At 39.2% G+C, this 19,295-nt stretch overlaps 1 protein-coding gene across 3 annotated transcripts in view; it reads right to left on the minus strand.

The window, feature by feature from the left end:
- Positions 1–19,295, minus strand: part of LOC123508375 (VWFA and cache domain-containing protein 1-like) — a 92,849-nt gene that overhangs the window by 40,948 nt on the left and 32,606 nt on the right. For all 3 annotated transcript variants that reach the window (XM_045262054.1, XM_045262053.1, XM_045262055.1), the window contains exons 12-16: positions 16,396–16,548; positions 15,897–16,075; positions 2,005–2,206; positions 1,163–1,406; positions 868–1,057 (exon numbers count right to left, since the gene is read on the minus strand). In XM_045262054.1, the coding sequence (XP_045117989.1) occupies positions 868–1,057; positions 1,163–1,406; positions 2,005–2,206; positions 15,897–16,075; positions 16,396–16,548 (968 nt within the window). The remainder of the gene's footprint in view (positions 1–867; positions 1,058–1,162; positions 1,407–2,004; positions 2,207–15,896; positions 16,076–16,395; positions 16,549–19,295) is intronic.

Here is a 19,295-nt window from a genome sequence, read left to right on the forward strand (position 1 = left end):
TTAAATTCCATCTGCCACTCCTTACTCCACTCATATATTTTATCAAGATCTTCCTGTAACTTGTTACAATCTTCCACATTCTTTACTCTCCTCATAATTTTAGTACCGTCCGCAAACATGTTCATGTAACTGTCAATTCCTACTGGCATATCATTAACATAAATCAAAAAGATGATGGGACCCAGCACTGACCCTTGTGGAACTCCACTGGTTACCTTCTTCCACTCGGACTTCCTTCCTCTCACCACTGTTCTCATTTCTCTTCCCATTAAGTAATTTTCCATCCATTTTGCTAGTTTATCATTTACTCCTCCAATCTTCTTTAGTTTCCACATCAGTCTATTGTGTGGTACTTTATCAAAGGCCTTTCTCAAGTCCAGGTAGATAGCATCCACCCATCCCTCTCTATGTTGTAGTATGTCAGTCACTCTTGAATAAAAACATAATAAATTGGATATGCACGATCTTCCTTTTCTGAAACCAAACTGCCTTTCACTCAGAATGTTTTCACTTTCTAGATGCTCACTCCACTTAACTTTAATTACTTCTTAACATACCTTGCACAATATACTAGTAAACGATACTGGTCTATAATTTAGCGGTTCCATTCTACTACCATTCTTATTTATAGGCACAATGTCAGCTCTTTTCCACTCTTTCGGGACTAATTCTGTTCGTATGGAGGTTTCCACAATATCAAATACGGGGTTCAACAATTGATCCTTACATTCATTTAGCAACCTCCCAGATATGCCATCAGGCCCCATTGATTTATTAATATCCAGATTGCTTATAATTTTCCTTACATCTTCCTTAGTAACCATGATGTCCTGCATTTGCTTTATTTCCGTAAGCCTTCCTACCAACCTGATAAACAGTGTGGGAAGCTGTGGTTATGTAGCCAGCACCGCCAGGGTCTAGGTAAGGTGGAGACACCACTACTCTCCCTGGATTGGACAAGGCACTCAGGTACCATGACTGGGAGCGCGGGTCAAAGCTGCGATCCAGTAAGGTTCCAGGATACATAATGGCCACACCAGATGAAGCTGCAGCATATCTGAAATGTATTAAATGTAGTTTTAGCTCACCTACATTTTAATCCAGTAATGCTTTTGTAGCACATGGGATTCATTAGGACCTACAATGTGTAAGATGAACACACCTTCTAACAATATATTTACTGAGGTCACTGTCTTCATGTTGCTTTTTCCAGAAGTCAGAGATCTGGTAAAGTGCCGTGGCATCAGTGCGCACACCCAGCCTAAGGCCTGGGTTGGCTATGAGTTGTGTGTTGTCACTGAGGTAGGCAGTGATGCTCTGGACAGCACCCAAACTCTCAACACCACTGGCAAGCTGACTTAGTGGTGATACATAGGAACCCACTGAGAGGAACAAGGTGCTGCCATCTGTGAAAAATAAATATTGAGTATACAATAAATCCCAATCTCAGCCTCTCCTTTCCTAAAAAATTTAAAGAACCAAATACTCACAAGAAGATTCAGCAGTCTCCCATTCCCAAATTCATACTGTATATTTTGATATTTCATGGCCATATTACTAAATTCCTGCTTCCCTTCCCATCTCCATCTGTGGGTGTGTAGTAGATGAGAACAAACCTGTCCCTATTCACAATGACATGGGAACACCAATGTCTCCAGAAACACAATAAACATATCTATCTAAGCTAAGCAGAGTCTGAAATGATACAACACTCATTATTCCTTAACATCTATGAACACATTACCTTCTATGAAAAACAAATCAATAAGTAGTATTTTTCCAGTAAGTATATGGAGAGAAGGCGAAGGTGTCCTGTATCTCACCCACTGAGTCATTATTTTTTTATGCCATCCCAAGCCTGTTCCCACATTTTGGTAAACACCAGCAGGATGGGGGGAGGCGGGGAGGAACTTAGAATATCACAAACAACTAAGAGATGAGAAAGGGACAGTAAGGGAAAGGAAGAATTTATGAATACTGCTGACAAACAATCTACTTTCTTACCCAGAGTTGCCATTTGGTTAAAGTGGCGACACACCCGAGCTTCACTGGGTGAGAGGAGGTCAAGGCGGTGAAAGAGTGCAGTGGGGGGCAGCGGCCGCACACTACGACTCAACCGCCGTCTTGGCAGGCCTGAGTCATGCCAGGCCACCACCATCACCCACCCATTACTCTCTGACTGGTGCCACCAGTAGTGCAGCTTGTCCTGACAAAAACATATGAAAATTGATTATGAACATCTGTCATCCTCTAAATAAAATTTCTAAATATAAATAAAATATCACTTACTAATTTTTAACTACCAAGCATTCTGGCTGAAAAAAAATTCTCACTGTTTCAGTGACTTACCAACAAAATACAGTTCACTTAATTTTCAGAAATTCCTAATATGTCACAATTTCCCATATACAACCACCTCTCAACATTAACAGGTTCAATATTCTAATATCTGATAATTCATGACTGGCACCAGAAAGAAAATGCATGAGGATTAAGTTTTTTTCACATGTTGCTGCTCATTGAAATTTTGTTTAAAGTGCATCTTGTTAAGCCAAACACACACACACACACACACTCGAAGCACAAGATCACATAGTAAGAAGCTGAGGAAGGGAAGATGTGTAAGAGATATTAAAAAGTATAGTTTCCCGCAAAGATGTGTTGAGACGTGGAACAGTTTGAATGAAGAAGTAGTGTCTCCAATGAGTGTGCATAGTTTTAAAGAAAGATTGGTTAAGTGTATATATGGAGACGGGGCCACACGAGCATAAAGCCCAGGCCCTGTAAAACTACAACTAGGTAAATACAAAAACAAACAAACACACACACACACACACACACACACACACACACACACACACACACACACACACACACACACACGGTAGCTCAGTGGTTAGAGCACTGGCTTCACAAGCCAGAGGACCGGGGTTCGATTCCCCGGCCGGGTGGAGATATTTGATATTTGGGTGTGTCTCCTTTCACATGTAGCCCCTGTTCACCTAGCAGTGAGTAGGTACAGGATGTAAATCGAGGAGTTGTGACCTTGTTGACCCGGTGTGTGGTGTGTGCCTGGTCTTAGGCCTATCTGAAGATCGGAAATAATGAGCTCTGAGCTCGTTCCGTAGGGTAACGTCTGGCTGTCTCGTCAGAGACTGCAGCAGATCAAACAGTGAAACACACACACACACACACATACAGGATGGAAGAAAATAATCAACTGGCAAGCCATATTGATAAAATTTTCAGAGAGATATATAATTTGCTAAGGAATAGCATTTCACTACATGGACAAAAAAATGATGAAGAAACTGATAAGTATTATAATAAGACCCAGATTGGAATATGCAGGAGTAGTGTGGACCCCTCACAAAAAGAAACACATCAGAAAGCTGGAGAGACTACAAAAAATGGCTACAAAAATGCTCCCAGAACTTGAAGGGATGACATACGAGGAGAGACTAAAGGCTATGGATCTTCCAACATTGGAGCAGAGAAGGGAGAGAGGGGATCTCATACAAGTTTATAAATTGATAAACGGAATGGACCAAGTGGACAATGAGTATCTGATCCTGAGAGAAGAATATGCCAGTCAAAGCACAAGATCACATAGAAAGAAGCTGAGGAAGGGAAGATGTGTAAGAAATATTAAAAAGTATAGTTTCCCACAAAGATGTGTTGAGACGTGGAACAGTTTGAATGAAGAAGTAGTGTCTGCAACGAGTGTGCATAGTTTTAAAGTAAGATTGGATAAGTGTAAATATGGAGACGGGCCACACGAGCATAAAGCCCAGGCCCTGTAAAACTACAACTAGGTAAATACACACACACACAAACACACACACAGAGAGACTAAAGGCTATGGATCTACCAACCCTGGAACAAAGAAGGGAGAGAGAAGACCTGATACAAGTTTTTAAATTGATCAACGGAATGGACCAAGTGGATAATGAGAAACTGATCCTGAGAGAAGAATATGACATTCGAAGCACAAGATCGCATAGTAAAAAGCTGAGAAAAGGAAGATGTCTGAGAGATGTTAAAAATATAGTTTCCATAAAGATGTATTGAGACGTGGAACAGTTTAAATGAAGAAGTAGTGTCTGCAATGAGTGTGCATACTTTTAAAGTAAGATTGGATAAGTGTAGATATGGAGACGGCGCCACACGAGCATAAAGCCCAGGCCCTGTAAAACTACAACTAGGTAAATACAACTAAGTAAATACACAAAAGGAGGATTGTGAAATATTGCAAGAAGACCTAAATAAGATCTGGGAATGGAGTAAGAAGTGGGAAATGGAATTCAATGTGAACAAAAGCCATGTCATGGAAATGGGAAAGAGTGAAAGACGACCTGTGGGAATCTATAAGATGGGAGATGGAGTAGAACTGGAGAAAGTCAAAAAGGAAAAGGACTTAGGAGTGACGATGGAAGAAAACAATCAACCAGTAAGCCATATTGATAGAATTTTTAGAGAAACATATAATTTGCTAAGGAATATTGGAGTAGCATTTCACTACATGGACAAAGAAATGATGAAGAAATTGATAAGTACTATAATAAGACCCAGATTGGAATATGCAGGAGTAGTGTGGACCCCTCATAAAAAAAAACACATAAGGAAATTGGAGAGGCTACAAAAAATAGCTACAAGAATGGTTCCAGAATTTGAAGGGATGACATATGAGGAGAGACTAAAGGCTATGGATCTACCAACCCTGGAACAAAGAAGGGAGAGAGGAGACCTGACACAAGTTTATAAATTGATCAACGGAATGGACCAAGTGGATAATGAGAAACTGATCCTGAGAGAAGAATATGACATCCGAAGCACAAGATCGCATAGTAAAAAGCTGAGAAAAGGAAGATGTCTGAGAGATATTGAAAAATATAGTTTCCCGCAGAGATGTATTGAGATGTGGAACAGTTTAAATGAAGAAGTAGTGTCTGCAACGAGTGTGCATACTTTTAAAGTGAGATTGGTTAAGTGTAGATATGGAGACGGGGCCACACGAGCATAAAGCCTAGGTCCTGTAAAACTACAACTAGGTAAAACAACTAGGTAAATACACACACACACACACACACACACGAGAGACGCAGTCGAGGAAGGACACACTGGTGCCGTTCCGACAATCAGATGATCTTTACTACATACCTGTTGTACAGTATTTACAGTGGCCTGGGCAGGTAGTGTGGTCTCATTTTTTTTCATGAAATCAATTATTAAGGAATGATGAGTGAAAAAGAGATTCCATCAAAATGCAGACATGAGACTAGGGAAAGAATGAAACCTGATGATGACTATGTTAGTGAGGGAGAGTGCGTATTCGAAGGCCTCAATATTGAGACGTGGAACAGTTTAAATGAAGAAGTAGTGTCTGCAACGAATGTGCATACTTTTAAAGTAAGATTGGATAAGTGTAAATATGGAGACGGAGCCACACGAGCATAAAGCCCAGGCCCTGTAAAACTACAATCAGGTAAATACAACTAGGTAAATACACACACACACACACACACACACACACACACACACACACACACACACACACACACACACACACACAGGAACACATAATACCGTCGCTCCCGAGAATCAGCTGATCTTCACTACCTTTGTTTGGGTTTGCAGTGGCCTGGGCAAAAAGTGTGGACTCATTTTTTTTTTCATGAATACAGTGCTAAATAATAATGAGTGAGAAAGAGATTCCATCTAAATGCAGGTATGTGACAAGGGAAAGAATGAAAGCTGACGATGACAATGTTGGTGAGGGAGAAAGAGAATTTGAAGGTTTTGATACGACGCAAACTTCACTATTTGATAGTCTTGACTATCGAACGTAAATTAGATAAATTGATAAAGGAGAGTATGGGAATGAAAGAGAATGAAGAACAGGATAAAGAGCTCCAGAAATTGAAAGAAAGGATAAAAAGAGTGGAAGAAAATGAAACTAGGCTAAGAACTGAAAATGAAGAATTAAACGTCCAAATAGTGAACTACAAGAAATTGATGGAAGAAGGACTCAGTAAAGCTGAGAAAGAAAAAGAGAAGCTAAAAGATCTAGTTAACAAAGAAGAAGAAAGAGTACAAGACGTGATTAAAAAAGAAGTACAAGCATGGAGAATCCAAGATAAGAAAGACAAGGAATAATTTCAAGAAGTATTTCAAGAACAGTTAAAAGAAAGAGATGAAAATATGACAAGCAAAATGATAGGAGTCCTCAAGAAAAAAGAAAATTTAGTAAGAGAAATTGCGGAAAAAAAGAAGAGTGTAATTATTTTTGGACTGAAAGAAAACATTTTTAAATATAGACCAAGAAGGGAAAAAGACGAAATGAAATCAGTAAAAGACCTACTAAAACATCTGAACGACGAGGATAGACAGAACTTAGAAGAGGAAGTAGAAGAAATCCATAGAACGGGACCATATCAAGAAGGGACAGTGAGACCAATTAAGATATTACTAAAATCACAAGCAGCAGCAGAAGAAGTACTATATAGAAAAACAAAACTCGGAGAAACAGAAGGTTGCAAAGATATATATATATAAAAGAAAAATAGAAACGAGGAGGAAAGGAAGAGACACAATGAACTGGTGGCAGAAGCAAGAGAAAAAAATAATGAAAGGTCAGAGGAGGAGAAGAAGGCATTTTTTTTGGAGAATTATAGGAGACAGGAAAAGGAAATGGTATATAAATGAGAAAGAAGAGAAAAAAATGGAGCAAGTTTAACTAAAAATGATAAGAACAAGAGATTAAAAATGATGTATACAAACATAGATGGGATTTTATCTAGTAAATTAGAATTAAGAGATTACATAAAGATAGAAGAACCAGATATTGTATGCCTGGTGGAAACAAAGTTAAATGAGGCAATAAAAATAGACATAGATAAAAGGTATAATATATGGAGGAGAGACAGAGTGGGTGAAGGAGGAGGAGGAGTCATGATGATGTTAAGGAAGGAGATAGTGGTAAATCAAGTAGAGTTTGGGGAAGGAAAATCAGAAATACTGTATGTTAAGATACATATTAATAAAAAGGAGTTAACAATCATTGGAACATATGTGCCACCAAAACAAACTCATGGACTAACCAAGAATATAGAGACATGATAGATGACACAATAAGGAGTCTTACAAGAATCATTAAGGAAAGGAGAAAAGTGATATTGGTAGGAGATTTCAACTGTAAGGAGGTAGACTGGGAAAATTATGAAAGTGGTATGGGGGAAGATGCCTAGGGAGATAGATTCCTGAACCTAATGATAGATAATTTGATGGTCCAAAGAGTAAAGGAAAACACAAGATTCAGAGGAAACAATGAGCCGGCAAGATTAGACCTAGTTTTTACAAGGGATATACCAATTAACGATGATATAAGATACAAGTGCCCATTGGGAAAGAGTGACCATGTAATATTAGAAATGGATATAGAAGAAGGAAAGGAAGATAGAGATGAATCATACAAAGGAGACCGATTAAATTACAGAAAGGCTGATATTGAGAATCTCGGTTAAATTACAGAAAGGCTGATATTGAGAATCTCAAGAACTATTTTAAAAATGTAAACTGGGAGGAGATGGAAAACTCATTAAAGGTTCAAGAGAAATATAACTTATTTTTGGAAATATACAAAACTGAGGTCAGGGAATATGTCCCAAAATATAGACCTAAAGTAGAAGGAAAGAAAGATTGGTTTAATGCAAGATGTGCTAGGGCAAAGGAGAAACGAGATGGAGCATGGAAAAGGTGGAGAAGAAACAGAAATCCAGAAAATAAGGAAAACTTCAAAACAGCAAGAAATGAATATGCTAAGGTGAGAAAGGAAGAAGAAAGGAACTATGAAAAGGACATTGTCTAAAAATGTAAGGAACAACCAAAATTGTTCTACAGATTCATAAATGGAAAAATAAGACAAAAAGAAACAATAGAAAGGTTAAAAGGAGAAAATGGAATGGTGGAAGACCCAAAAAGCATGGCAGAACTGTTAAATAGTAAATTTCATGAAGTCTTTACTAAGGAATCCAAATTTGAAAGACCACAGGGTAATAGAGAGACTGTCTATATGAAAGAGATTAAAGTAACCAAGCTTGAAATAAAAAAGTTGATGATGGAACTAGATGAGGAAAATGCAATAGGACCAGATGAAGACTCAGGCAGAATACTGAAAGAATGTAGGGAAGAACTAGCAAGTCCAATATACAACATCATAAAATGCTCAATTGAAAATGGAACAGTGCCAGTGGAGTGGAAAAGAGCTGAGGTGGTTCCCATATATAAGAGCGGAAGGAAGGAAGAACCTTTAAATTACAGACCGGTATCACTAACTAGTGTAACATGCAAGATGTGTGAAAAAGTAATAAAGAAGCAATGGATTGAGTTTCTTGAAGACAACAAAATATTATCAAATAGCCAATTTGGTTTTAGAAAAGGTCAGTCATGTGTAACAAATTTATTGAGTTTCTACTCTAGAATAGTTGATAAAGTACAGGTGAGAGAGGGATGGGTTTACTGTATTTATTTAGATCTAAAAAAGGCGTTTGATAAAGTGCCACATGAAAGATTACTATGGAAGTTAGAGGAGACGGGTGGCTTAAAAGGAAGCACATTGAGATGGATGAAGGATTACTTAAGGGGGAGAGAAATAAGGATGGTAGTTAAAGATATGAAATCCAAGTGGAGAGCAGTAGACAGCGGAGTGCCACAGGGGTCAGTGTTGGCGCCAATACTTTTTCTCATATATATAAACGACATGCCAGAGGGAGTGAAATAATTTGCTAAGGAATATTGGAGTAGCATTTCAATATATGGACAAGGAAATGATGAAGAAATTGATAAGTACTAAAATAAGACCTAGATTGGAATATGCAGGAGTTGTGTGGACTCCCCATAAAAAGAAACACATAAGAAAATTAGAGAGACTACAAAATATGGCTACAAGAATGGTTCCAGAATTTAAAGGGATGACATATGAGGAGAGACTAAAGGCTATGGATCTACCAACCTTGGAGCTGAGAAGAGAGAGAGGGGATCTGATACAAGTTTATAAATTGATTAACGGAATGGATGAAGTGGATAATGAGAAACTGATCCTGAGAGAAGAATATGACTTTAGAAGCACAAGATCGCATAGTAAGAAACTAAGGAAGGAACAATGTCTGAGAGATGTTAAAAAATTTAGTTTCCTGCAAAGATGTGTTGAGACTTGGAACAGTTTGAGTGAGGAAGTGGTGTCAGCAAAGAGTGTACATAGTTTTAAAGAAAAATTGGATAAGTGTAGATATGGAGATGGGACCACAAGAGCATAAAGCCCAGGCCCTGTTAAACTACAACTAGGTAAATACACACACACACACACACAGACACAGACCGGTATCACTAACTAGTGTAATATGCAAGATGTAAGAAAGAGTAATAAAGACACAATGAATTGAGTTTCTTGAAGGCAACAAATTATTATCAAATAGCCAATTTGGTTTTAGAAAAGGTTGGTCTTGTGTAACATATTTATTGAGTTTCTACTCTAGAATAGTTGATAAAGTACAAGAGAGAGAAGGATGGATTGACTCTATTTATTTAGATTTAAAAAAGGCATTTGATAAAGTGCCACATGAAAGATTACTATGGAAGTTAGAGGAGAAAGGTGACTTAAAAGGAAGCACATTGAGATGGATGGAAAATTACTTGAGGGGGGAGAAAAATAAGGACGGTAGTTAAAGATATGAAATCCAAGTGGAGAGCAGTAGACAGCGGAGTGCCACAGGGGTCAGTGTTGGCGCCAATACTTTTTCTCATATATATAAATGACATGCCAGAGGGAGTGAACAGCAACATAAATCCGTTTGTGGACGATGCAAAACTGTGCAGAGTCATAAAACAAAAAGAGGATTGTGAAATACTGCAGGAAGACAAACAAGATCTGGATAATGGAGTAAAAAATGGGAGATGGAATTCAATGTGGACAAAACCCATGTCATGGAAATGGGAAAAAGTGAAAGACAACCAGTGGGAATCTATAAGATGGGAGATGGAGTAAAACTAGAAAAAGTAAAAAAGGAAAAGGACTTGGGAGTGACAATGGAAGAAAACAATCAACCGGTAAGCCATATTAGATTAGCATTTCACTACATGGACAAAGAAATGATGAAGAAATTGATAAGTACTAAAATAAGACCCAGATTGGAATATACAGGAATTGTGTGGATCCCTCATAAAAAGAAACACATAAAGAAATTGGAGAGACTACAAAAAATGGCAACAAGAATGGTTCCAGAATTTAAAGGGATGACGTATGAGGAGAGACTAAAAGCTATGGATCTACCAACCCTGAAACAGAGAAGAGAGAGAGAGGGGATCTGATACAAGTTTATAAATCGATTAACGGAATGGATCAAGTGGATAATGAGAAACTAATCCTGAGAGAAGAATATGACATTAGAAGCACAAGATCGCATAGTAAGAAACTGAGGAAGGGAAGATGTCTGAGAGATGTTAAAAATATAATTTCCAAAAGATGTGTTGAGACTTGGAACAGTTTGAGTGAGGAAGTGGTGTCAGCAACGAGTGTGCATAGTTTTAAAGAAAAATTGGATAAATGTAGATATGGAGACGGGGCCACACGAGCATAAAGCCCAGGCCCTGTAAAACTACAACTAGGTAAATACAACTAGGTAAATACACACAGACACACACACACACACACACACACACACACACACACACACACACAGCCCAGCAGGAAACAACAAGGAAGATTTGGTTGAGAAGAGATCTCGGTGAAAAGGAAAGAGAAATGTTAAATGAGTTGAGAAAGGAGGCTTTGAAAAAAAATGAAGAGAGGACAGAAGAGAAGAAAGAGTTTTCTGGAGAATCTTGGATATGAGACTAAGGAAGTGGTTCATAACCCAGAAAAGTACAGCAAGAAAGGACTAAAGAAACTTACGTATGAGCGGAATGTAATGTATTCCAACATAAATGGAGTGATATCGGGATTTTAGAACTCAACGATTACTTGAGGACAAGAACCCAGATATTGTGGGTCTTACTGAAACAAAACTGAGAGAGGAGAAGACCTGATGATGGTTGGAGAAGGGAAATATAATGTTTGGAAAAGAAATAGAGTAGGTAAGATGGGAGGAGGAGTGATGTTGCTGGTTAAAAAAGATATAAAGGTGGATCAAGTGAAAGAAGGTATGGGAAAGGCAGAAGTGCTAAAGATCAGAGCAGAAACTAATGAAGGAAAAAGAGGCACTACATAGTGGTGTACGTACCACCTAAGACAAATGCATGGTCAGTACAGGAATATGAAGAAATGATAAGTGATACAGGAACATGTCTGGAAGAAATGTTGGGTGGCTGTGAACGAACTATAATGATGGGAGATTTTAATTGTAAAGAGGTGTGTTGGGAGGACTGGTCAATGGAAGGATCAGAGACAACATGGGAAATACACTATTGACACTGGCAATGGAAAATGTGTTAACTCAGTGGGTCAAAGAAGATACTAGGTTTGGAGGAGAGGAGCATCGTCAAGACTGGACTTGGTCTTTAGTACAGAGCCAATGGTCATTGAGGAGATGAGGGTGGAGTGCCCTTTAGCAAAGAGTGATCATGCAGTTTTGGAGTTCAAGGTGATAGATGAAGAGAAATCTAGAAGAAATGAAGAATATAAAGTGGGAAGATGGAATTATGCCAAGACAGATTTTGGAAACCTAAAGAAATTCTTTCAAGAGACAAATTGGATGAAATTCAAGAGTGCTAAGGAGCAAATGAAAAGTGGAAGGAATTTATAAAAATATACAAAGAAGGTGAGAAAAATTTGTACCAATAAGACAACATAGAAGTTGGAAAGCAGGACTGGTTTAACGATAGATGTGAAAAGGCTAGAACAAGAAAAGAGGATGCATGGAAGAGGTGGAGAAGGAAAAGACGGATTAAGCAGTGGGAAAGTTACAAAAGAGCAAGAAATGAATATGTGTTGATTAGAAGAGAAGAAAGAAAGAAACAAGAAAAGGATATAATTGATAAATGTAAAGACCAACCAAGGCTTTTTTACAGACATGTGAACAACAACATCAAAAATAGAGAAAGTATTGAAAGTTTAGAAGTAAATGGAGTATGCAGTGAGGATCCCAGGAAATGGCAGAGGCTATGAATGGATGCTTTCGGAAGGTATTCACAAAGGAGACTGCTTTTGACAAACCACTGGTAATGGAACAGAAAGGGATTATGAAGGAGTTTCAAGTAACTGTGGAGGAGATCAAGAATATGATGGGGAGTTTAGAAGTGAGAAAAGCTGTGGGACCTGATGGGGTATCAGGATGGATTTTAAGAGAATGCAGGGAGCAACTGGCAGAAAAAGTTTGTGAAGTAATTGATGCCTCATTAAGGGAAGGTGTAGTGCCCCAAGACTGGAAAAGAGCTAACATTGTCCCAATTTATAAATCAGGTAACAAGAGAGACCCATTGAACTATAGACCAGTGTCACTTACAAGTGTGGTAGCTAAGATGTGTGAGAGGGTGGTGAAGAATAGATGGACAGACTTCTTGGAGAAAAATGACATACTTTGTGAGTGTCAATTTGGTTTTAGAAAAGGCGTTCATGCACGACAAACCTGATATGTTACTATTCGAGGGTGATAGATGTAATACAGGAAAGAGATGGTTGGGCTGATGGAATATATCTGGATTTAAAAAAGGCCTTTGATAAGGTACCACACGGAGACTGATCTGGAAACTTGAAATGGTAGGAGGAGTGCATGGCAGTTTACTAAAATGGATGGAAGACTTTTGGTAGGAAGAGAAATGAGAACAATAATTAAGGACAGACCATCAGAATGGGGCTTGGTGGAGAGTGGAGTTCCACAGGGATCAGTGTTGGCACCAGTAATGTTCGCGGTCTACATAAATGACATGGTGGATGGGGTGTCCAGTTATGTGAGCCTATTTGCAGGCGATGCAAAATTGTTAAGAAAAGTGAGATGTGACAAAGATTGCGAACTACTCCAGGAAGACTTGGACAGAATATGGAAATGGAGCTGTACATGGCAAATGGAGTTCAACACGACAAAATGCAAGAAAATAGAGTTTGGCAAGAGTGAAAGAAGAATCAGGAGTATGTACAAGATAGGAAATGAAGACATAAAACCAGTCATGAAGAAAAAGACCTTGGGGTGACAATTACCAATGACCTATCGCCAGAGAGACATATAAACAAAATAATTGGAGAAGTATTGAACTTATTGAGGAACATAAGAGTGGCGTTCGTATATTTAGATGAAGAAATGATGAAGAAAATAATTACTGCAATGATAAGACCGAGGCTTGAATATGCAACAATACAGTGGGCTCGAACTTAAAGAAACACATAAGGAAACTAGAGAAAGTACAGAGGGCTGCAACAAAATGGTGCCTGACTTAAGAGATTTGACTTATGAAGACAGACTGAAAAGAATGCAACTTCCGACCCTGGAAAACAGAAGAGAAAGGGAGACCTGATAGCAATATACAGAGTGATGATTGGCATGGAAAAATGGATAGGGAAGATCTGTGTATGTGGAATGAAAGAATGTCGAGAGGGCATGGGAAAAACTAAAATGGCCACTTATAGGAGAGATGTGAAAAATATAGCTTCCCTCATAGAAGGGTGGAAGCATGGAATAGTTTAGACGTGGAAGTGGTCAACGCAAGGAATATTCATGATTTTAAGAAAAAGCTGGACATTAATAGATATGGAGACGGGACAGCACGAGCATAGCTCTTTTCCCGTATGTTACAATTAGGTAAATACAATTAGGTAAATACACACACACACACACACACAGACACACACAGTGGTTAGAGCGCTGGCTTCACAAGCCAGAGGACCGGGGTTCGATTCCCCGGCCAGGTGGATACAGGCAACCCCCGTTTAACGAAGGTTCACACAACGAAATTTCGCTATAACGAAGGTTTCATTTTACTACCATCTGCTCGTTTAACGAACACCAAACTCACTTTAACGAAGTTTTATCCAGGTAATTTTTTTCCAAATTTTAAAGCCCCACTGTATCATGCAAGCTGACAGGCTTTTGAATACATTAGGAGCTGCTGGTACTAAGGCCTGCCTCAGGAGAAATCCTGAGACACCTGTAGAATAAAGATCAAGATCAAGCCTCTCGTGGACAACACAGGCTCTGCCGATACAAAGGCCTGACTCAGAAGAAATTCTGTGTCACCTGTAGCATCAAGATCAAGATAAAGATCACACGCACCACTCACTGCCCAGTCAAAACATAACAGCGTCACCAGCAGCTCATCTTCCTTAGTTCAACTTACCACCAAAACACCCTGCAATGTGGCCTAACATTCCTAAGAAGACCAGGAAGTGTCTTACTCTCGAAGTGAAGCTGGATATTATTCACAGACAAGAGAAGGCCAGAAAACTAATAACATTGCTTCCCACCATGGCTTGACTCCATCTACTGTCTACTATTTTCAAGTCAAGAGACTCTATTAAGAAGGCTAGTGAGACCTCATCTTCCTTGCAAGCTAAAAGAACCACCTGAACTCGTGACTCTACAATGGATAAAATGGAAAGCCTTCTGGAAATGTGGTACATAAGTTTTGTATGCAGTACCATGATGCGCACTTTGTTTACATTCCACAGGTTGCGGTTAGTGTATTTCCGTTTCACTCTCCCTCCCTTCATAAAGTTAAGATCATCAACATTATAAAGTTACGTACATACATACATTAGTGTACATTATAATGACTTAAATTAAACTACCTAAATGTTTAACTTCATAATTTTTACTTTCATTAAACCTTTTACTGTACTATGATGCACTCTTGCTTTGCTTACTCTCAATGGAAGTTCAAATCAGGGGTTAAACTTGTTATAATCGGTTCGCTTAACGAAGTTTAAACAACGAGTGTTTTAGGAACGTAACCCCTTCGTTAAACGGGGGTTGCCTGTATTTCGGTGTGTCTCCTTTCACATGTAGCCCCTGTTCACCTAGCAGTGAATAGGTACGAAATGTAAATCAAGGAGTTGTGACCTTGTTGTCCCGGTGTGTGGTGTGTGCCTGGTCTCAGGCCTATCCGAAGATCGGAAATAATGAGCTCTGAGCTCGTTCCGTAGGGTAACGTCTGGCTGTCTCGTCAGAGACTGCAGCAGATCAAACAATGAAACACACACACACACACACACACACACACACACACACACACACTCAACTCACAATTGAGAGGGCCTGGGTTCGAATCCCGGGAAGCAGCAAGGCAAATGGGCAAGCCTCTTAAAGTGTAGCCCCTGTTAACCTAGCAGTAAATTGGTACGGAATGTAACTCGAGGGGTTATGGCCTCGCTTTCCCAGTGTGTGGAGTGTGTTGTGGTCTCAGTCCTACCCAAAGATCAGTCTATGAGCTCTGAGCTCGCTCCGTAATGGGGAAGACTGGCTGGGTGACCAGCAGATGACCATGGTGAATTACACACACACACACACACACACACACACACACACACACACACACACACACACACACACACACACACACACACACACACACACGCGTAGTGTAGTGGTTAGCACGCCGACTCTGTCAGGCGGCCAGGTTCGAGTCCTGGTAAGCGGCGAGGCAAATGGGCAAGCCTCTTAATGTGTGGCCCCTGTTCACCTAGCAGTAAATAGGTACAGGATGTAACTCAAGGGGTTGTGGCCTCGCTTTCCTGGTGTGTTATGTGTTGATGTGATCTCAGTCTTACCCAAAAATCGGTCTATGAGCTCTGAGTTCGCTCCATAATGGGGAAGACTGGCTGGGTGACCAGCAGACGACCGAGGTGAATTACACACACACACACATTGTACTTACTAACCCCCTTTCACACACACACAGTAGTTGGTACTCACCAACTGGTCCCCCTTGTGTGCTCTGCCATGGAGGAATGTGTGTCCTGAGTGTGTGCTGAAGAACTCTCCTCTAATGCTGTTGAGACCTGGTGTTTGCTCCAGCAGCATTACATCCGTGGGTACAAGGGGTAGCGTCCAGCTCTCCGGACGCCCAAGCTTTGGGTGGCCCAGGACATTACCTATCCATCAAAATTACACACATCAAACTCAACCATGATACTTTACCTGAAGCTTCCTTACTCAAAATTAAGTAATCATCTGCACTGAATGATTATAAAATGCAAAGTATGTAAATATATTAAACAGATTTATCTTCTTTACTGCCAATGTGGGAAATACACTTAAGATAATTAGATGGTCTTGTACCAAAATATATCAAATTATATAGGTGTTTACAGTGATTAACAATACCAAGACTGTAAAGCAAGGTCCAGCTCAGATAGTAGGTATGCTCCTGAGAAAGTCTGCAAGACATGAGATACAATGAAGGAACACCCACCCTGTGCATCCATGACAAAGGCATACGAGTGAGCTGGGGAGGTAAAATGGGTCACATCTTCTAACAGGTTGGCCAGAGGAAGATCAATACCAATCATCCCTAGGAGTCTTCCTTCTTCAGTACGTACAATCTTGGACAGCGAAACAACAGTCTCTGTTTGAGTGTGGAAAAATATAGCCTGAGTTTCTTTTATAAGTGAGTTTTCATGATCATTTGATGAAATAAAAGGTATGTAAATCTAACCACTTTCAGAGTATAACTGTACAACAATGCTACTCAAAGCAATGGTCTGCAGACTGGTGCCAGTACATGAACCATCAGCTACCAGTACACACCCAGTGTCCAGGCCATGCATGCTAAAGAATCATTTAGAGAATAGGTACAATCTAAGAGATTTTAAGTACTGCTTTCTTTACTGAGAAAGTCTTGCAAAAAAAAAGTCCACAGAACTAAACAGTGAATTTTGTGAGACTGTAAAAATTGCAAAGGCGAATGTTTTAAATTTGAGACTATTCATTGCATTATATAATAATATGGGAGCTGATCACAAAGAGCTCCAATGGATGCTGATGTGCATTGGCTATCCAGAGGGAAAGTCCTGTCAAGAGTATCTGAGCTACAAAACAAGCTTGTCAAGTTTCATCAGGACAAAAAAACATATTTGTCACACAGATGTGGATTGGCTAGCCAAGCTGGCTTATTTGGCTATCCATGCCATCTTCAATGATCTTGACACCTCCATGCAGGGAAAGATGGATTCATGCTTTACAATGGCAGACAAGATCATTGAACAAAAAAATAAAGCTAAGAGCATCGAAGAGTCGAGTGTTTGAGTGCCAAGAGATTTTTATGTTTCATCAATTAACGACAATCATTGCTGATGCAGGCGAAGATCTTGATATTACATCTCTATGGAGTGTCATCAGTGAACACTTGACCAATCTGGCAGACTAATTTCTGTTTTACTTCCCAGCAGAAGATCCACAGATAGGGAATCAATAGATATGAAATCCATTTATTACACTATAAGATGACATGAGTGTCAGTATGGAGGACAAATTGTTAAATCTGGCTGCTGATGGAGGATTGAAGAGTTTCGAAACTACATCATCACTTGGTTCTTTTTAGATAAAGGTGAAAGCAGAATATCCTGAGCTTAGTGAAATTGCTCTGAAAACTCTTCTCCCATTTTCTACAACATAACTCTGCAAGACTGACTTCTCAATCATGAGTGTTAAGACAAAGTACAGAAATAATATGGATATTCATTCTCCACTGCACGAGGCACTTTCCTCAATTACACCACGCCTGGATAAACTGACAAAGAAGAAGGCTCACCTTTCACACTATTAAAGATTAAGGTTATACAATGCTTATTTTTGTTAATAAACTGCTGGTTCATTTTCAATTACTTTTTATGTATGTTTTGATATTGCATTATTTGTTTAGAAAATAAATAGAAGATAAAAAAATGGTCAACTTTTATTATATTCATTAAATATGAGGCATGGTATGTGAGACGGGGGATAACACCAAAATTTGGAGGTTTTGAGTTATGAGAAGGAACTTGTTAAAGGGCATGATTATCATGTGAAAGGGTCAGGCAGAGGAAATCCAACCATAGTGATGGTTAAACTAAGGTCTAAAGTGACCTGATTTTGGGCCGTAGTGTGGATCAGACTATCTCTCCTGTATGCATAAAAGGGACAAGCCCACATGTCCTGGGATGTACGTGGCCCAATGAAAAGGGAGCATTTAGCCACGCCCCCAGCACTTGGCCAACCACAGTCCGGTGTGGTGTGTTATTGCTGTTATTCTCCCACCCTGTGTGATGCATCACCACCATACTAGCCTCTGTCTTCACCACACACACTACTCTCCTGATTCTTTGCACTTTTTCGTTGTTTCAATGAATGTGTTGACTCCCCTGCTCTGTAATGCCGTAACCTGATGCTTTTGATGTGGATATCTGGCATGATGAGCCCCAGCAGAAGAGGAAAGAAGACTACTAGATAGTGCCGGTCATGAAGAGTCACAGTATATTCCATCACCACTCTGACCACCAATCTTGTTTATGGATGGAAGGAAGGGGAATAAATCCCCAGTCAACCCTTATTATTGGATTGCATAGGGATTTATTGGGTTGATAAATCCACTTAAGGCATTGTAAGAAACATACACATATCATTCCTGATAATGAACTTGAATGTCTCAAGCCAATATAAAGGATGAGAGTGAACCCTAACACATAATTTTTTAACATAATACCTCTTATACCATACACCAGGGGTGTGCAACCTTTTTTCCAAAAGGGCCGCTAGTCACGACTGTTGGTATGGAGGGCCACATAACCTTACTATTTCATGTTATTTACTACGATCGAAGACATATTACATGAGATTATACTGATAAAGATAGGAAATCATTTTGTTACTGATTTTATTTATATTGGGATCACAAAAATAACAACTGTCCGAAACAAATGTATTTTTCTTATTATAAATGAGCAAATGAAAGGCTACCGTACCTTATTATTATAATGTACAAACAAATAATTAGTTATTGTTGGTTAACTGGGATCATTAACAAGAATTATCATCAAAAACAGACATTTCCTGAGCATTAATTTGCAAATGAAAGGCTACTCCAGTGAGATGGTTGATGTTGCATTTGGGACACCAACTCATCAATATCAGGCTGTATGGATGATGTGGCTACACGCAGGGTACTTTCAAAATGTTCATCAATAAGTGAAGATCTATACTTGTTTTTAACCAGATTCATTTTTGAAAAGAGCTGCTCACATACATATGTGCTACCAAACACTGTCATCATTTTCCTTGCATGAGCAGAGAGTTTTGGATACACTGTGCTTGCAAATTTTCTAAAGTCAATCACAA

This window comes from Portunus trituberculatus, chromosome 24, assembly GCF_017591435.1.
Source record: "Portunus trituberculatus isolate SZX2019 chromosome 24, ASM1759143v1, whole genome shotgun sequence".
Taxonomy (NCBI): domain Eukaryota; kingdom Metazoa; phylum Arthropoda; class Malacostraca; order Decapoda; family Portunidae; genus Portunus; species Portunus trituberculatus.